We start from the raw sequence: 21,061 nt of genomic DNA on the forward strand, positions 1-21,061 counted from the left end.
TGCAACAAGCTATACAGAATCCAATTTAGAGAAGCATTCTAATACTTAGCAACAGGACGAAATAGAGAGGAATAATACTAAACCGTGCCCTCGAAAGAAAGCACAAGTGCTTGAACTTTGCCTAGGGAAAACGCATAAAAGAAAGTAACTTTAAAACCCAAAAGATTAAAACGTTACTTTGAAAGCAAACAATCCCCCACATATTCTCACTTATAAATAATTTATTTTCTTCTGCAAAACAACCATAAACAACTCTTCCTTTCTCCTTCCTTTTCATACCCAAAATTAAAGCATGGCCTTGGCAAATTTTCTTCTTCTTCTCATCCTTTTACCCCACCTTGAAGCTCTCTCCCATGGACCCTCCTCAAACGAACCAGACCAAACCATGCAAGCCATGATGACACAAGCTTGCATCAACATTGACAACCAAAACTCATGCCTCTCAAACATGCAGTCCGAGCTAGAAAAAACGGAGCCTGCAAACCCGTCTTCGATCATAACCGCCGCGCTTAGGATGACGCTCAACGAAGCGAGGCTAGCCATCGAAACGATCACAAAGTTCAATTCCTTGTCTTTCAGCTACCGTGAGCAAATAGCAACGGAGGATTGCAAGGAGCTTCTCGACTTCTCCGTCTCCGAATTGGCATGGTCGTTAGCCGAGATGAAGAACATTCGAGCAGGTTTCAAGAGCGTTCACTACGAAGGAAATCTAAAAGCATGGCTGAGTGCTGCGCTGAGTAACCAGGACACCTGCCTCGAAGGCTTTGAGGGCACAGACAGACATGTCGAACGTTTCATTAGAGGAAGCTTGAAAGAAGTCACGCAGCTTATTGGCAATGTTTTGGCTTTGTACACTCAATTACATAGCTTGCCATTCAAGCCACCTCGAAATAGTACAACAAAAACAGAGAAAAGTTCGGAGTTTCCGAAATGGATGACAGAAGGCGATCAAGAGCTTCTGAAATCTCGTACAAAAGGCATGCACGTAGATGCCATTGTGGCGTTGGATGGGAGTGGCCACTATCGCACAATCACAGAAGCCATTGTAGCAGCTCCAAGCTATAGCAATAGGAGGTATATCATATATGTGAAGAAGGGAGTTTATAGGGAGAACATAGATATGAAGAAGAAGAAAACCAATATTATGATTGTTGGCGATGGGATGAGACAGACCATTGTCACAGGCAATCGACATTTCATGCAAGGATGGACAACATTTCGAACTGCAACTGTTGGTGAGTAACTTGCCTTTCTATTTCTTAATGTTTTTTGTTGGCCCATGTCACAATAGTACCAAATTTTGCATTAATTACATAATTCAAGTCACGTTCGTTTTTGTTTGAGAAACTTCAATTATACCCTCGAAAGTAACACCGTAACTTTTAATTTTTGCAATTTCAATATCCCAATAATTTTTTCCTTTTAACATCACCCTTTTTTTTTTTTTTTCTTCTAAAAGGTCCAAAATGCCCCCCTTTCAAATAAAAATAAATGAAAATTATGGTGATCCACCGCCAGCCGTGGGTCAGTCTAGATCCACATTTGGCTGTGGGTCACCTGAATTTTCACACCTTTTTTTTTTTTTTTGGAAAGTGGGACATTTTGGGCATTTTAACAAAACAAATGGGTGAAATTAATAGGGAAAAATTCTTGAGATACCTACATTGCAAAAATTAAAAGTTTAAGATTATGATTACAAAATTCGATATTTTGGGAGGTAAGCAAAGGTCTTTTTTTTTTTTTTTTTTTTTTTTTCTTTTTTCCTAGCACGCAAATGACTTCTTTTGGTAATGAATTTTTGTTGTTGTTGCTTGTAGCGGTCTCCGGGAAGGGATTTATAGCAAGGGACATAACGTTTCGGAACATGGCCGGACCCGAAAACCATCAAGCTGTTGCGCTCCGTGTCGACTCCGACCAGTCGGCCTTCTACCGGTGCAGCATGGAAGGGTACCAAGACACCCTCTATGCCCATTCTCTCCGCCAATTCTACCGTGAATGTAATATATATGGCACCATAGACTTCATTTTTGGTAATGGGGCAGCCGTCCTCCAAAATTGCAAAATATTCACCAGAGTGCCTCTTCCACTACAAAAGGTCACAATCACAGCCCAAGGAAGGAAAAACCCACATCAGAGCACTGGGTTTTCAATCCAAGATAGCTACATTTTTGCTACCCAACCAACCTATTTAGGGAGGCCATGGAAGCAATATTCTAGGACTGTTTTTATTAACACTTACATGGGTGGTCTAGTCCAGCCAAGAGGGTGGCTTGAGTGGTATGGAGACTTTGCCTTGACCACATTGTGGTATGGGGAATATAGGAACTATGGGCCCGGGGCAGTGCTTTCCGGACGGGTCACATGGCCGGGGTATCACATTATTAGAGATGCTGCCACCGCTAATTTCTTCACCGTTGGGCGGTTCATCGACGGGCGGTCGTGGTTGCCGGGTACCGGCATCAAGTTTACAGCGGGTTTAGGCAATTAAGCATTGTATCTTAATATTATGTCAGTTGTGCTCATTTTCATGGTTTAGTACTAGTGGAAAACAGTCCTAGAATATTGACACAGATTAAAATAAGCACATGGTATTATCGTGTTAGTTAGTGACACAGATTAAACCTTGTTGAATAGGCTATGTAATGTGTATTGGACAAGTTTCACATTGTGATGGGAGTTGATTGGATGTATACATTTATCAACTAGATGGGTCCATTTAATATTGCGTTAAACCACAAATGCCAAAAACGTCTTTAATCCTTTAAGTTGTTTCATCAAATTAAAAAAAGAAAAAAGAAAAAAAGAAAGAAAGGTTGTTTCATCAAAGCTCCATAATTAAAGTCCGTTCACAGTATCTTACCTTTCAATGTATATTATATTTACCTATCATTCATAATTTTTTTTTAGTGTTGATGCTTATTGGGAATAAACCCACTCAACTAAACGTTGCCAGATACAGAGGCCCACCGATGCCGGCCCACAAAAAACTATCGATCCAAATCCCAGGTCTGGCATAACCCGAGAAAGCCTAGAAAGCGATGACTCCCGAGGGTAGAACTGGACTGGAAGAATATAGATTATGTTTGGCAAATGAGTAGACTTAGGAAGTGGGCCGAAATTATAGCAGATTTGATTGATGTGAAAGAAAAAAAGTAAAAATGTTTTGTATAAAAAAGTGAAAAATTTTGTTTTGTAATAATTTTTTTTATTTGAATAGTAATAAAAAGTGATTAATGTGATATAAAAAGTAAGAATATTGAGGTTAATTGTGAAAAGATTTTTTTGAAATTTTGGGTGCGGACCTGGAAGGACCAGATTTGGACCCTAGGTACAACCTTAGACTGAATTATTGCACATTAATCATATATTACTCAGATTCACTTCTTGGAGCGTGCTTATCACACCATACCAAAAACTGTTATAACAAGGCTTATTATTGTCATTGGAAAGCTAGGATACCAAAGAAATTGTAATGGATTTAGGCTTATGGATATTTAGATTTATGCTTATAAATTATACATTATATAAGCATTCTATAAATACATTAAATTGCCACTTATTACAATGTTAATTAAGCTATTATCTCGAAGATTATTATATATGTTGCATATATGTATCTTGGGGCTCAACTGAGCCCCATCTAAAACCCAACTTTTGTGAACATATGTTTTGATTTTTTCTCTTTTTTGAAATTTCAATTTTGAACTTGACACAACTCTTATGTAGCTTTGTGCCACGCAAGTAAAAGTTGGGTCTTAAATGTGGTTTAGTTGAGCCCCTATCATATCTCAAATGAAAAAGGAGTTACAGTACTGGTTTTTAGCTGTCTCCGTGGTTTTCTACATGTATTTTTGTTTTCTTCTTCCCCTAATTAGTATGGTTTTTTTTATCAAGCTAGATCATCTACAATTTTAGACAAATTGTAAATTCTTAAATTACAAAATTTAAGCCGTCTCTAAGCATTGAAACACTTTTAAAAAATATCACATATAAAAAAGGGTTAACAACTTTATTAGTACCTTGGTTTACACTTCTTAATTTTTTCTCTCTTATGTTTGCAAAACAGCAAAATGTGATACCTAACCTATGGAAAATAGCAAAAATCGATACCTCATTAGTTTTCGTTAGTCTAAATTAACAAAATTCCACGCTATCGACATGTGTCACTCCCAAAATATGCCACATGTTCCAAAAATAAAAAATAAAAAAATAGCAAGTTGAATCTGGGTACACTTTGGGAAGCCTAATCATTGAAGAGCAAGTTGAATCTTTGGCCGTCAACCTTCATCACATCAGCCAAAGCGAGCTCGTTGAGGTGAACAAGATATTAATTTTTTTTTTTTTTTTTTTTTCAATTTTTTTATTATTAATTTTTTTTAATTTTTAAGGCACGTAGCATATTTTGGGAGTGATATGTGTCGATGACGTGGAATTTCGTTAATTTAGACTGATAGAAACTAACGAGGTATCGATTTTGCTATTTCCCATAGGTTATGTATCACATTTTGCTGTTTTACAAACATAGGGAGAAAAGGTAAAAAAATGTAAATCAAGATGCTAATAAAGTAGTTAATCCTATAAAAAATGTGATAAGTTTTCCTCCAAATTAAGTTGTACATGTGACTTCAAACATGTACTTCTCACATGTTTTTTTTAATACCCTAATGTGCATAAACCACCGTTAACTCCAAAAATCTTCCATCCGCCTAGAATTTATTTTCTCCCTTACGGCCTCACGCCTTCATCTCTCCCTCCCCTATGGCACCTAGGGGTGGAACCATGCTTTTGAGTGTGGGGGGACGATATATATATATATATATATTTTTTTTTTCTAATTAAAAGGGTAGGCCGGAGAGATCAATTGTGGCTATCTTACTTGGGCGTGACCATAGTAACACCTACTTATAGATACATATGGTGAGATATAATTTCATAGTAAAGCACAAGTCATTTTTGTTAGAATTTTATTATATTTCTTATTACCACTAACAAGTGAAAGAATGCCAAATAAATTATGAGTTCAAACCCATCAAATATTTAAGTTAATTAACAACAATGAAAGCTAAAAAACAAAACTTGTATAATTTTTCTACATTAAAATACAGTAAATACTTATTCAAAATCTTAATCTTATGGCATCAAAACACATAATAGCATAAATTATTAGCAATATAAACTAAGCACAATCTATATGGTTCAAGAAAAATTGTATGAATTGTTTCTCCTAAAGCTCCCAACAACAATAATATTGAGATTCTGAGACAAGCCAAAACAATGCTGCAGCCTACAATAATAAAAATAACCCAAATTTTAATCTCATGAAATCTTAAAAATTAGTTAAGTCAAAATGTTAGTTTTAATCTTTAACAACTAAGCCATACAGCCCACACCAACTAATAACTATTAACTAAGCAGCTAGTCCTAAGCGTCCAAGTCATTATTTAATTTAATTTTTTTTCTAATTCACTAAGCCACTAACACATACTCACTTGACACTTGGGACACTTGGCCACTAAGTTTACACTCCATGCCCACTCCCTCTGCAACATTGAAACTTGCAATTTGCAAGACTCCAAGTGTATTTTCTAATGAATAAAAAATATATATCTAACAAAGTAACAAAGTAACAAATTAACAATGCATTTAAGCCACAAAGACAAAAGATTGAAAGGATTAAAGGAACTTTGAGATAAGATGAAGTGACGAAGAGCCTGCACAATTGTTTGTTGAGAACTGAGGTGAACACTGAACAGCAAGACTTCGTTCAGATGAACTGCAAGCAGCAAGACATAGGTGATAGGAATGAACACAACAAATTACAGCTAGCGGTAAGACTTTTTGGTTTTAGAGAGATAGAGTCTGGTCCGAGAGAGAGAGAGTGTGAGAGGAAAAAAAAAGTCTTTTAGAGAGAGTACAATGAGAAAGAGAGTTTGGGGGGACATTTTTTTAAATTTGGAGGGACAAATTTCTAAATTTGGGGGATAGATAAATAAAATATATGTACTTTATAGAAAATTTTGACAACTTTGGGGGACATTCGTCCCCCCACCCATACATGTAGTTCCGCCCCTGATGGCACCCAAAAAAAACCTTGCAGAGATTTGACATACAAGGGGTGGGGAGGGATATAAAGAAGATATTTGGTTGGATCAAGAGGATATTTGATCTTGTAATTGATCGTCGAAAAAGATTAAAAGTAGAGGGGCCAAAGAAGAAAGAAAGCAAGGACTTTTTGCAATTCCTTCTTGAATACAGAGACCAAGACACAGGAAGATCAATCTCCCTGCCTCAAATCAAAGCCTTGCTTTTGGTAAAGCTTAGAAAACTCTCACCAAGGGCGTTGAATTTTCTAATCTTTACAATTTTTCTCTATTATCCGTTTTCTCTAATTTTTTGGGTTTGTCATATAATTTTCTGGGTTTGTCAATTTTATAACAAAAAGGTGCGGTGGGGCAACAAGATTCTCCTAATTCCCAGGCTACTTTCTCTACAAGTATTGTTGGGTGCCGTAGGGGAGGGAGAGGCGGAGACGTGAGGAAGATTAGACGTAAGGGAGAAAACAAATTTTAGATGAAAGATTTTTGGAGTTAACGGTGGATTGTGGACATTAGGGTATTAAAAAAAACTTCTCACATGTTTGAGGACACATGTCAATTTTAGAGATTAGATTGGAAGAAGTTTGGAGGAAAACTTTGTCCGCTTATATATCCTTGAAGCTATTTAAACTCAAATTAAAAAATAAAATAAAATAAAAAAGAGAAAAAAGCCACCTGGCCACCTCCAATTAACTGTGGTCGTTCAACAATCACTTATCTTTCTTTTTTTCTTTTTTATTTTTTTTTATTTTTTTATTTTAAAAAAATTGTATTTTTTTTTTATTTTTTTATTTGAGGCTATTAATTTATATTATTTTACATCTAAAAACTGCATGTGTTCTCTTCATAATCAGATCCCGTCTAATTTAATGGACTGGCCTAATGGGAAGGAGTTTTTTTTTTTTTTTTTTCTTAGAAATGATAGTTTAAGACGGTTGAGTATAACAAGTAGTAGCTTATGCCAGCAACTTGTAAACAAATGATAGTTAAAGGTGGTTAAAATGTAAGTTTTTTTTTTTTTTTTTTTTTTTTTTTTATATTTAAAAAAAAGGCAAAGGTTTCATATATAATATGTTACAATATTTGGCTGGACATCTAACTCATGCTATTTGGAACTGTGAATTATTTTTCTGTCAATATTAATTGTTTATTGGTATTTGTATTTTAACCCGTGTTTTTTCTCTTAACCATCAACAAGGTGCCTCTCCTCCCCCCTTCTATTTTTCACCTTTCATTTTTTAGACAAAAAAGGAGAAGTGGACAGCAACCATATCTCCAAGCCTCATGTTTTTATGCGTTTGTTATAACCTTCTTTCTTTAATTAGATCCATGGCTTTCTTTCTTCTCCCATCCCATATATATATATATATCATTCCCTCAAAACCCAATTATCAAACACCTATGATCTTAATCTTCGAAGGGGACTCCAAAGCTTGATCAAAAAAGCTCTGAAGCCCCTTTCTTTCTATCTTTCTTTTCCTTATGCATTTTGAGCACCTATAGCCCTCCATTTCTTGCCTTGCAGGGAGAACTTAATTTTTTGATCCAAAGAAAGAAAAACAAAGCTTATTTGTTATTCCTTTAATTTACTCCCTCAAGGTTCAAAATGTCTAATGGTGATGATGATTCACGCAGAAGAAAGAGAATTGCCCTCATCAGTTTCTCTTCCATTTTTCTTGTAGCCATGGTGGTTGCTGTCACTGTCGGTGTTAGCCTTAGCCATGATCAAAACAAATCCAACGATTCTAAAAATGGTAGCAAGTCTGATGACGATATATACACCTCATCCAAAGCCATCCAATCAATCTGCGCTCCCACTGATTACAAACGGGAATGTGTCAGCAGCCTCTCCTCTGTGGCAGGAAACACGACAGACTCCAGAGAACTCATCATTGCTGTGTTTAAGGCTGCAATGAACCAAATCAACGAGGGTGCTAAGAAGTCAACCCTCTTGCAAGATCTGGAGAAGGATCCAATGGCCAAGAAGGCCCTCGAGGATTGCAAAGAGCTCATGGACTTTGCGGTTGATGAGCTGCAGCACTCTGCCAGCCGATTTGGGGATTTAGATATCACCAAACTTGATGACGTGGTTATTGATTTGAGGACTTGGCTAAGCGCTGTCGTCACATACCAAGAAACTTGCTTGGATGGATTCCAGAACACAACAGGTGATGCGGGAAAGAAAATGAGGGAGGCTTTGACCACAGCCATGCACTTGAGCAGCAATGGCCTAGCCATTGTCTCTGGCATGTCAAGTTTACTAGCAGACTTACAGATTCCGGGGTTTGGTGGCAGCCGCCGTCGTCTCCTTCGAGATGTTGTCAGCGACAACTGGTCGAATCCCGGAGTTCGGAGACTCCTCCAGGTGATTCCGACCGAGATTGAGCCCAACATTATTGTGGCTAAGGATGGGAGTGGAAAGTTCAAGACCATCAATGAGGCAGTGCTTGAAATCCCAAAGAGAAGCAACCAGACCTTTGTAATCTACATCAAGGAAGGAGTTTATGAGGAGTATGTCCACATAAACACGTCAATGACACATGTTATGATGATCGGTGATGGAGCTCAAAAGACAAGGATCACAGGAAACCAGAGCTACATTGATGGCACACCCACCTTCAAAACTTCAACCTTTGGTACGTAATTCTAACCAAATCGTCCCCTCCATACCAAAAGTTGAGAACAATTCTCGTTTTCAAACCGCATGTAACTATGTTTGTTTTAAAAAATGAGCGATTTTAAAGGTAAAACTGTAATTCGAAATGTCAAAAACTGAGATGACATGATAGTGAAAATTATTATTTGATCGGATCAACAAATTAAGGCTTGAAAGAAAAAAAAAAAAGAAAAAAAAAAGTGAATTTTTATTGTGAACGATTTGCCGATCCCGAGCCTGTATGTTCGTGAGTAGCTCGATACAGCCTTATTAATGGCATTATGTTATAATTGCTAATTAAGGTAGCATGTTCATTTCTATGATATGATTATCTTTGTGAGAAATAATAATTTAACATGTGCGTGCAGCTGTAACCGGAGATTACTTCACTGCCAAGAATATTGGGTTTGAGAACTCCGCCGGTGCCGCGAAACATCAGGCGGTGGCACTGAAGGTCCAATCCGACTTTTCAACATTCTACAACTGCTCCATGGATGGGTACCAAGACACCCTTTACGTCCACACAAAGCGCCAATTCTACCGCGACTGCACCATCTCCGGCACAATTGACTTCGTCTTCGGTGACGCCACCGCCATCTTCCAAAATTGCACATTCGTCGTCCGAAAGCCAATGGACAACCAACAATGCATCGTGACCGCACAAGGCAGGAAGGAGAGCCTGCAGGCGTCTGGTATTGTCCTGCAAGGCTGCAGCATCGTCTCAGACCCGGCATTCTTCCCGGTGAGATTCGAACGCAGGGCATATCTGGGTCGTCCATGGAAGGCGTTCTCGAGGACCATAATCATGGAGACCCACATTGACGACTTGATCCAGCCGCAAGGGTGGCTGCCTTGGGTGGGGGATTTCGCGCTGGACACTTGCTTTTACGCCGAATTCCAAAACACAGGCCCCGGCGCTAACTCGACAGGGCGTGTAAATTGGGCGGGAGTGAAGAAGAACATCACACGTGAAGAAGTGTTGGAGTATACTGCAGGGAGATTCTTTTTGGGTGATGAGTGGATTAAGGATGCCCAAGTGCCTTACATTAGTGGGATGATCACCAGTTAATTAAGTCGGCGTAGAAGAAATTTCATACGGATCATGAGAGAGTACTGTACGTCTAATATATAAAATGTTTTTCCGGCCCGTTCGTGTTCATCTCTGATTCTTGTGGTTTTCTTGATTGATTGTTGTGGTTTGATGATATATATATATATATATATATATATATATAACATCGTTGTTTTAAAAAGCAGTTAGCGATTATTAGGGTTATTAACCGCCGATTAACCGCATAGGCAATTAGTAGATTTTACTAACCATATATATATATATATATATATATATATATAAAGGCGGTTAGAGATTTTTTTTAACCGCATTCAAAAGCGGTTAGTGCGGTTAGCGGATGGTTAATACTGCTTGTCTTTTCACCCCTAATTACAAAGATTGACCAACAAAAGCAACGGTTTCTAAGAGACTCTTGGGAGAGTTGCGTTGGAGAGAGAGTGAAAGTGAGTGTGTTGAGAGCTTGTTTGAGATTGCGTTAGTAAGTATAATTTTTAAAGTAAAAAATAGTTTGTTAAAAAAGCTTTAATTTTAAGTTTTTCTCAAAAGTGTGTTTTGACCATTTTTGGAGTAAACAAAAGTCAAATAATTAGTACGTTTGAAATTTTTTATCAAACATTACAGCTTTTTATTTGGCACAACTTTTTAGATATTAAAAATACTTTTAAACTCTTTAAGACAACCACAAACATGCTCTAAGTGTGCTAAGAGAGGGATTTTGATGATTAATTATGAGGCATTTGAATTCCGGCAGTTGATTGTTGTGTTTAATATGGTGGAAGTGGAGGAGAAAGTTGCTCATGGCTTTCTAGTTAGCTCTCTTCTCTCTCTCAAGACACGGTTTTTTTTTTTTTTTTTTTTTTTTTTTTGTCTTTGAAACCTCTCCACCTTCTAAGTGAGGGCCTTCCACCACCTTCATGTTATTTTTTCCGGGTCCCCTCTTCCCTTCCGCCTAGTGCGGCCGTGCCTCCTCCCCCCTTTGTTATCGGTCTTCCCTTTTTTCTTTCTTTCTGGCCGTAAAGTAGCAGCATTGCCGTTCGTCCTTCACCTGTCATCTCTGCTCCGTCTAGTTGACGTCGTATGGCCGTGTTCCACCCCCAACCGTCGCACCGTTCATAGTTCTATGGTGGATCTCAGCTCCAAATCTATTCAAGCCCAATCTGTCGCCTTTTGTTCCTCCATAGCGCCAACACACCATGCCTTTGTGTTCACCAGCAGCCTCCCAACTTTTCGCCACTACCACCATCTTCCTGTTCCAAATCACCACGTGCCGCCGTGTGGATCTTACGCGCCTGCGTGTGTCTTTTGAGCTACTACGAGAAGCTCTCCCACGGGTTCCCATCTGCCTCGTCCTCTATTGAAGTTGCTGCTTGATGAGCTTTAGTTATTATTGTTATTTTAATTTTCCATGGACTTCTCTTTTCCTTGTGTTTTGCAGCTTAATTTAGTTGTATTTTGCTGCATTTGTGTTTTATGAGTTACTGTCACCCAGCTCTTTGGTGATATGATTTTCTAATGGAGACTTTTGTAGCCGAAATTGTGTTGGAACCTCTTGACTCTTCGGTCCCTACAATGGATCATGACAATGCATCTTCGGCTTCAACCTCCTTACGATGGTTGCTGCTATTTTCAAATAGGGATTCAGATAGGTTCATCTTAATTTGTGCCAATTTTGCTTCTATAACCACCTTGCGCGACCCCTTGAGAAGACTGAGTCACTTATTTGACCAATTTCCTAACCTTTGAATGTATTTTCGCACTGTTGTATTTCGTTTGGGTTTGTAGTCGAGGAGCCCACCTCTTTTTCGTTTTTAGGATCACTTACTCTTTTTTCTTTTCAAATCAAGAGTGAGAAAGATACTCCATTGTAACCCTTCTCCTTATTCAATTCAAAAAAAAAAAAAAGAAAAAAAAAGAAAGTGGTGGAAGTGGGTATGCGCACCCACGATTGACCGTGAGTAAGTTGTCTTTCAGCTCTTCTCTTTTCTTTTCTTTTCTTTTTTCTATTTTTTTTTAAATAATTGTAATTCAAGAGTAATTCTGTAATTTATAAATTTTACAAGGCTATAAGGATCATTTCTCATTTCACCCTTTTTGACCATCTGATTTAACTCTAAACCCTAACGGAAATAATGATATTGCAAAAAATTAAAAGTTTGATGCATTAAATTGAGATTTTTTTTTTAAATTTTTATTTTTATTTTTATTTTTTTATTCTTGTGTTGTGATTACAAAAATGATGAAAGTTGAATTTAGGTTTTCGTTTTAGTTTTTATTTTTTGTATATTTTTACTTGAGGATATTTCCATAATTTTACATCTAAAAACTGCAACTATTTTGCGCATAATCGAATTACCGTCTAATTTAATGGTCTAACCAAATGAAAAGAATATTTTTTTTTGTTTTGTTTTTTCGGAAAAATATATTTTATCTCTCCAAACTATCACACATTTAATATGTCTCAAAACTTTAAAAAGTGAGATCCAGGTTCCACATACTATCATTGTGTGTCAAATTAGACATTTTTGTATTTTTATCCCCAAAATATCCTTAAACTTATTAAAAAATATATAAAAATAACCATTTAAAAAAAAAAAAAAAAAAAGAGTAAGGGACTAATATGAAAAAGGGCTCCCCACCCTTTTTTGGTGTTTTTAGTTTTATTTTTTCCTTCATTTTTTAATAATTTAAATTTTTTTTTTTAAAATGGTCATTTTTGAACAACTCTAAGGATATTAATTTAAGAAAAAAAAAATGCAAAAGTATCTAATTTGACACGCAGTGGTAGCATAGGAGGCCTAGATGTCACTTTTTAAAGTTTTAAGATATAAGTACAAAATGAATGATAATTCAATGGGCTAAAGTATATTTTTCCTCTTTTTTTTTTTTTTTTTTTCAAAGAAATGATAGTTTAAGATGGTTGAGTGTGACAAATGGTTGTTGATGGGAGCAACATCTAAATAAATGGTAATTAAAGGGATTGAAGGTAAGTTTAAAAAAAATAGAGGTTTCATAATATGTTACAAAGGTTTCACATTGATTGAAGTATTAAACTATCAATTATCCCAAAAGCTTAAGCTTATAGGAAGATGTACATTTAATTACTTAATCATTAAGTTAACACTCTCCCTCACGTGTGGGCTAAAACCCCTTTTTAATAGGTGAGGCCGAACTCATGAAATATTTAATTGAAATGGAAGGTAAATGACGGAGTCAAGGTTCGAACTCAGGACATTTGTCCTTTTTTTTTTTTTTTTTTCCTTCTAATGTACCTTTGTCTCTGATACTATATTAAACTACCAATTATCCCAAAATCTTAAGCTTATAGGAAGAGATAAATTTAATCACTTAATGATCATTAAGTTAACATGAAGAGCAATGCTATACATCACCTCTTATCTCCAAGTAATGCTAGAAGTCACTCTTGTGTCATCTCAAGAATGATGTGACTTTTAAAATTATTATGGCCTTGTGATTGATTATTATTGAATTTTGATCAAATAATAATTTTAAAAGCCACCTCATTGTTAGAGTGACGCAAGAGGGACATAAAAGTGACTTATAAAATTACTATTCATCCCCCTAAAGCCAACGTGGCATGATCCTTCATAATATTTAGTGCATGAAGATTAATTTTTTGGTTAGAGGGACAAGTCACATAGGCTTTGGGGGATGGGGGTGATGGATAGAATTACTCTTTTTAGCATTGTGAATTATTATTTTTTTGGTCGATATTTATTGTCAATTTTTTATTTTGACTCGTGTTTAGTTTTTGAGAAATACATCTTTGCAATATCTTTGCGTCCATTTCACGTACATCTCTGCTAATCAGTTGACATGCTTCATTCACCATCAATAACTTTTTCTTTTTTTTCTTTTTTCTTTTAATTAAGGGTGGATAGAGCATGTTAACTTAATAAAGATGTATGCGAAATACACGGGAGAATGCAGATCACCATTTCTCTTGATTTGTTTACCACCAAGTTAATCTCCCCAAGGATCCGTGGATATGAAGAAAACCAGCCATGCTTGATGGTCTAAATTGAGAGGTGTGAGAAATGAGAAAAAAACAGTTCCAACAAGGTTGTCTCACTTGTGTTTTTCCACCTTCCATTTTTTAGAAAAAAAGGAGATGGAACAGTAGCAACCACATGGTTTGCCCTTTGACTCTCCCCTTCCCTTCCGGGCCTCATGCATGTTTGTTTTTTATGTCTGTTATAACCAACTTTTGATCCATGCCCTTTCTTTCTTCACCCTTATATATATATATATCATTCAAACAAGCCTAAAGACATATATTCCTTGAGAGGGGATTCAAAAGCTCTTTCTTGCCTTGTTGGGAGACTTTGTCGATCAACTAGAGAAAAAAAAAAAAGAAAAAAAAAAAGAAAAGGGGGTTTTTTTTTTTTTTTTTCTAACTTTATTTGTTAACTCCCTCAAGGTAGCGAGGAGCTGCTGCTATATATATATATTTATATATATTCAAAATGTCTTACGGTGATGATGCAAGAAGGAAGAGAATTGCCCTGATCAGTTTCTCTTCCATTTTTCTGATAGCCATGGTTGTTGCTGTGACTGTCGGTGTTAGCCTTAAAAAGAACGACTCCGGCGATTCAAAAAATGATAGCACGGCTCATGAAGTATCCACCTCAACGAAAGCAATCCAATCCATCTGCGCGCCCACAAATTACAAACAAGAATGTGTGAGCAGCCTCTCATCGGAGGCTGGGAACACGACAGACCCGAAAGAACTCATTAAGGCTGCGTTTAAGGTGGCAATGAAGCAAATCAGCGAGGGTGCGAAGAAGTCAGTTCTGTTGAAAGAACTGGAGAAGGATCCAAGGACAAAGAGGGCACTCGATGACTGCAAACAGCTCATGGACTTTTCCATTGGTGAGCTGGAGCACTCGTTCGGGAGGTTTGGGGAATTTGATATCAGCAAACTGGATGAAATGCTTATTGATTTGAGGATTTGGCTCAGCGCTGTCATCACATACCAAGAAACTTGCGTGGACGGCTTCCAGAACACAAGTAGTAATGCTGGCGAGAAAATGAAGGCGGCATTGAAGACATCCATGCAACTCAGCAGCAATGGCCTAGCTATTGTCTCCGAGTTGTCTAGCGTGCTCAAGGACTTACAGATTCCGGGGATTGGCCGCCGCCGTCTCCTTGGAGAAGCTAGGCTCCCTGTTCTCGGCCACGGCGAGTTCCCTGATCAGTGGTCGAACCCCGGACTTCGGAGACTCCTCGAGGAACCCACCGCCGACACTAAGCCAGACATTGTTGTGGCCAAGGATGGGAGTGGAAAGTTCAAGACCATCAATGAGGCATTGCTTCAAATCCCCAAGCTTAACAGCAAGACATTTGTAATCTACGTCAAGGAAGGAGTTTATAAGGAGTATGTCCACATTACAACCGCCATGACCCATGTTATGTTGATCGGTGATGGAGCTACAAAGACCAGGATCACAGGAGACAAGAACTTCGTTGATGGCATCCCCATCTTCGAAACCGCAACTGTTTGTACGTACTTCTAACCTGCATTATCTTGTTTTCCCAAATCGTAATTTTTAAAAAATGCATTTCTAAACCATACAATTTTTACAATTTGGTTTAAAATCACACTTTTTTTTTTTTCTTGCAAATTCACAATATCAAACTCATGTTAAGCGTTTCATTATGTACTCTAACCATTGTGGTTGCATGTTTGTATGGTTATCTCGAGAGAAATAATTGAACATATGGATGCAGCTGTTTCCGGAGATTACTTCGTTGCCAAGAACATTGGGTTTGAGAACTCTGCCGGTGCTGAGAAACATCAGGCGTCGGCGCTGAAGGTCGAATCCGACTTTTCCACATTCTACAACTGCTCTATGGATGGGTATCAAAGCACGCTCTACGTCCACGCCAAGCGCCAATTCTACCGCGACTGTACCGTCTCCGGCACAATTGACTTTGTCTTCGGTGACGCCGCCGCCGTCTTCCAAAACTGCAAATTCGTGGTCCGAAAGCCAATGGAGACCCAACAATGCGTGGTGACCGCACAAGCGAGGAAGGACAGTCGGCAGGCATCGGCGATAATCCTGCAAGGCAGCTCCATCACCGCAGACCCTAAATTCTACCCGGTGAGATTCGAGATAGGGGCATATCTAGGCCGTCCAGCGAAGGAGTTCTCGAGGACCATAATCATGGAGACCCACATTGATGACTTGATCAAGCCGGAAGGGTGGAAGCCTTGGTTGGGCACTTTCGGGACCGACACTTGCTACTTCGCTGAATTCCAAAACAATGGCCCCGGCGCCGCCACGGCAGGGCGTGTAAAATGGCAGGGAATCAAGCACATCACACGTGCGAATGCGCTGGACTTTGCTCCAGGGAGGTTCATTATGGGTGATGGGTGGATTAAGGAAACCCAAGTGCCTTATGTCGCTGGCTTGATCCATAATTAAGTCAGCGAGCATAGAAATTTCGTATTGGAAATGTCTAATTTCCGACATGTTTTTTCCTGTGTTCGTCATAATTTGAGTGTTCTGGTTTTCTGCCGTTTGATGTAATCTAATGCAAAAAAAAAAAATATATATATATATATGGCTTGATTTTTAAGTTCTTACAAGGTCGACCAACCAATGCAATGAGGTCATCTTTCTTTTATTTTCTCACTTGGACGATGCTCCTATGCTAGCATGTAATTAATAATACAAGAATCTCAATCCTATTTATGTTATACAAAAAGTGTAGATTATTATCATTGCATTAATCCTCAATCCTTCTTATTATGTCATACATATATTATACAAACCCAAGGCTCCAAGCAATGCTTGCACCATTATTCATCTCTAGCTAGCTTTTCATTTTTACAAATTACAATAATCTCAATGAATATTGGAGTACCGAAATGGCAACAGCCCTTTCGACATTCAAACCAATCGCAACTTGGGCCTTGGACTCCACTTGAATCTGTCCAAAAACGAGGCCTCGAAGGGAAGCTCATGGCTAGAAAACGGGTCCGTTAGATATTACATAAACAGGCCACACCATATTCCTTTATCAGCACGCATATAACAAGGTTGTCGTAACCAAATAAAGTAGTGTATCCATCATTTATTGTCATGGTCGATTTAAAATAGATTTAATAAGGAAATGTGTTCCCAAGAGGTAGGTCAATCGGTTAAAAACCATGTCTCATGAAGCAGTGGTCACTAGTTCGAATCTCTCCTCTCCTCTTATATGAACATATAAAAAAATAAAAAAAGGAAATGTGTCGTCGAAGACACTAATTTGCCGATGAAAGGATATTTATTAAGAGCCTGCCACATTCTATATTAGTCCCCTACCTTCGGTACATGTCATACCGATGCCTAGCAAATTCCACTTACCAATTGGAGATGGGAACGACAACTCTATAAATGGAAAATAGGTAGTTTCATTATGTACACTCACTTTGATCCCTTTGCCTATATTTGTCAATTTACCCCTTTTATCCCATTGTTGCTGATTAAGAGCGTGTTTGAGATTGCGTTTAAGGGTCTTAAAAGTACTTTTAACACTCAAAAAACTCGTTTGAAGAAAAAAGTACTTGTTTGGTAAAAAAATTACAAGCGTTTTTAAATGTTCAAAAAGCCTAAAAATTGTCAAAACGCACTTTTGGCAAAAGCTTAAAAATGAATTTTTTGCCCAAAAACTCTTTTTAACTTAAAAGCTCTATTTTTCAACATAATCTCAAACAGGCTCTAAAGCATTGAATGTAGTTTTGCTAGCTTCTTTGGTGGACCTCTCTAATCTCTACGTCTTTCTTTTAAGTATTCTTGGCTCGACATTTGGTGTGCGGTCATTGTTCTAATAGTTGGCATTGTTTGTGGGAATGACAATTTTTGATCGAATTGTTGTTTCTTGAGATAAAAGATCATATGCCAAACATATGGTCCAAAGAGCATTCAAGAGGGCAACATCAGTAGCTCCAGCCAACCAAACCCTAAACTGAATCCCCTAGAATTGCATCTCATAGCACTGTAAACCCAACTGATCCAATTAAATCTTTGATGCCATGAACCTTCTCCTTCAATAGAATTTTGAGTGTATGTAGTACTACAAAACTCTACATAAATGAGCTGCAAGCTAAGTTTGGGGAAGTCATCAAGAAGGTTGACGAAAAACATTACTCAACCGTTCACATCTTCCGGGGACAAATCTCCCCTTCGCTAAGGAAGTCATGGAGTTGATCATTCCTACGAAGTTCAAAGTTCCCCAAATAGATTCATATGATGGGTCCAACGATCCGATGGACCATATTGAAACATACAAGGCTCACATCACATGCATCTTTTGGGGACTCCGAGTAGGATAATGTGTGAGGCTTTCCCTGTCACGCTGAAGGGACCCGTGAGGAGATGATTCGATCGACAACCTTCAACCAGGATTGATGGGGTCATTTGTCGAACTAGGTAAATAGTTTCTTACCCAGTTCATTAGCAGGCGGAGACCAATGACGTACTTGCTCACTCTTAAGCAAAGCGAAAACGATTCCCCCAAAGGCTTCATGACCCGCTTCAATCAGGAGAAATGCTCAGTGGGCGATCCGGACGAGAGCAATGTGGTTGTGTAATCTTGAGGGCGTTACAATCACTTGCATCGAATAGTTGTCGCACCACTCTCAGTCTGGTGGTCATAACCACTACTCTAGGGCTATTGGTTGTCGACGTCTACCCCCTCCATTGTGGTTAGAGGTGGTGCCGACCACCCAATTTAATAATTTTGAAAAAATAATAATTATTAATTGATATGACACTACCACATCAACAAGTAAAGATTGTTCATAAAGTGGAGGTACCAATAGCATTACTTGAGTAAAGAAGTTTTCAAATTTATATGAGTACCTATATATATATAAACAAATATATACTAATTAAAGATTTCAAACAATGAATTAAAAAAAAAAAAAAAAAGATTTCAAACAATAACTTAATAGAAATACTAGAGTTTTCAAGTCTTTTAACAAAAAATAGATTTCAAGCTGATGTGTAACTATCTTATGTGATTTATTATTTTAATATAGAGAAATGTTAGGGGTTAATAAGTTCTTTATATTTGGCTCATATTTTTTTTTTTTTCAATCAACCATTAGATTTGTGGGATCCATCATTGATTTATGTGAAATCTATATAATATACAAATTTAATGGTTGATTGTAAGGAATATGAGTCAAATATGGAAAACTTATTGACCTCTAATATTTTAGGTTAGGAGAAATGTTAGGGGTCAATAAGTTCCTCATACTTGACCCATATTCTTTTACAATCAACCATTATATTTGTAACGCACCCGGTCATGACCAGATAAACTCTACCTTAGAGTCTCATTGTTAAGTGTTTAGCCCCATAATCATCAAAAAACACTTGGTTAAGACTCTGTAAACTGTTAATTCTCTAATCCGTAATTAACACAATATTATGAGAAAGTGTTTTTACAAATTCAATAGTTAATTGTAAAGAATATGGACCAAATATAAAGATTCCCAATGAAGGAGCTATATTTTTATGTAAAATAGCTTCTAAAAACTCACTTTTATCTAGTTTAGCTAAGCCATTTTTAAATGTCTCTACATCCGATTAGCTATATTTCTATCTATTCTATTAAAATATTGTTAAAAGTAAGAAAAATTTTGGAAAAAAAAGAACATGTGAAAGGAAAAATGGAAAAAAATTTGGAAAAAAGAGAACATGCAGGGAAAAAATAAGAAAAGATTTGAGAAAAAGAGAAAACATGTGAGAAATAATGAAAAATAAAATAGCTCCCTTGAAAAGTGCTGCTACATTTAGTTTTTTTTTTTAAGCTCTCCCAATCAAATATCTATTTTACATTTCTTTTGGCTAATCCAATGTAGGGGTTTTTTAAATATTTAAAGAGTCATTTTAGATAAAAGTAATATTTGGCTCTTCCATCGGGAATGTTCTTAAGGCCTCGTTTGGTTCGCGGATTGTCTAGTCCATTGGAAAAGGATTAGCTACCACTGGGATTAGCTACCACTGGGAATAGATTAGCTAATCCTATTCTTTTGTTTGGTTGTAACGCTGGAATAAACTACCTAATCCTATTCCTTCGTTTGGTACAGTGCAATATGTTGGTGAATGGAATTGTATTGTGATCTTATTTCCTAAAATACCCTTATAATATAAATACAATTTATATTATTAAGGACTTTCATTCTTTTTTTTTTTTTTTTTGAAACATAAACAATTTTACTATAATTTTTTTTTTTTTAGTTATGTCATGTATATATAATTTTATATATATATACACGCTTGAACAGGTATGAATAACCTGTGTTCAAGTGTGTGTATATATATTAGTGTGATTTTTAATTCAATTATATATATAACTAAATTAAAAATTACACTAAGAAAGTATAGAGAAAGAGAGATGGAGAAACAGAATAAAAAATAAAAATAAACCCTAAACAGAATCAAAGAGAAACGATACAAAGAATGGAGAAACAGAATAAAAAAAAAAATAATAAACCCTAAACAGAATCAAAGAGAAACGATACAGAGAATCAAAAGAAATAAAAAAACAGAAGAAAAATAAAAAATAAAACTCAGAAACGTTTTGGGTACATATATATACACACACACACACGCTTGAACAGGTATGAATAACCTGTGTTCAAGCGTGTGTGTGTATATATATATACGCTTGAACACAGGTTGTATGCTTGAACATAGGTTATATCTATATATATATAATTGAATTAAAAATCAAACTGAGAAAATATAGAGAAAGAGAGATGGAGAAACAGAATTAAAAAAAAAATAATAAATTTATTTTATTTTATTTTATTTTTATTTTTTTTAAAAAAAGCCTAAACAGAATCAAAAAGAGAAACGATACAGAGAATCAAAAGAAAAAGAAAAAAAAGAAAAAAAAAAAAAAAAGAAAAAAAAAAACAGAGAAACGTTACAGAGAAAAAAAAATCCAAGAAATAGAGAGAGAATGAAATAACCAAGAAACAAAGAAGAGAAATCGAAGAGAAGAGAAGGGGAGAGAGATTGCTTGCGTAGAGAAGAGAGATCGTTGCTCTTTGAGAGATGGAGATTGTTTTGCAGAGTCTCCTTGAGAGATGTCGGTGCTAGAAGGGTGGGGTTTTTGTGGGCAATTTACACGAGAATTTTAATCCCACAGGAAAGGATTAGCTAAGCCACTCGTTTTTTAGTGGCTTAGCTAACCCCGTGTATATAGGATTAGTAA

At 36.8% G+C, this 21,061-nt stretch overlaps 3 protein-coding genes across 3 annotated transcripts; all 3 read left to right on the top strand.

Moving 5' to 3' along the window:
- The first annotated feature begins 274 nt into the window (after positions 1 to 274).
- Positions 275 to 2,666, top strand: LOC132171750 (putative pectinesterase/pectinesterase inhibitor 22). The gene is made up of 2 exons (XM_059583143.1): positions 275 to 1,235; positions 1,818 to 2,666. The coding sequence occupies exons 1-2, from the start codon at positions 293 to 295 to the stop codon at positions 2,486 to 2,488; spliced, it is 1,614 nt and encodes a 537-aa protein (XP_059439126.1). The 5' UTR covers positions 275 to 292; the 3' UTR covers positions 2,489 to 2,666.
- Positions 2,667 to 7,506: 4,840 nt separating this feature from the next.
- LOC132172287 (putative pectinesterase/pectinesterase inhibitor 28) lies at positions 7,507 to 9,898 on the top strand. The gene is made up of 2 exons (XM_059583761.1): positions 7,507 to 8,731; positions 9,120 to 9,898. The coding sequence occupies exons 1-2, from the start codon at positions 7,702 to 7,704 to the stop codon at positions 9,818 to 9,820; spliced, it is 1,731 nt and encodes a 576-aa protein (XP_059439744.1). The 5' UTR covers positions 7,507 to 7,701; the 3' UTR covers positions 9,821 to 9,898.
- Positions 9,899 to 14,210: 4,312 nt separating this feature from the next.
- Positions 14,211 to 16,423, top strand: LOC132171779 (putative pectinesterase/pectinesterase inhibitor 28). Its single transcript, XM_059583176.1, has 2 exons — positions 14,211 to 15,343; positions 15,572 to 16,423. The coding sequence occupies exons 1-2, from the start codon at positions 14,308 to 14,310 to the stop codon at positions 16,267 to 16,269; spliced, it is 1,734 nt and encodes a 577-aa protein (XP_059439159.1). The 5' UTR covers positions 14,211 to 14,307; the 3' UTR covers positions 16,270 to 16,423.
- The last annotated feature ends 4,638 nt before the right edge of the window (positions 16,424 to 21,061 follow it).

Source organism: Corylus avellana, chromosome ca2, assembly GCF_901000735.1.
Source record: "Corylus avellana chromosome ca2, CavTom2PMs-1.0".
NCBI classification, from domain to species: domain Eukaryota; kingdom Viridiplantae; phylum Streptophyta; class Magnoliopsida; order Fagales; family Betulaceae; genus Corylus; species Corylus avellana.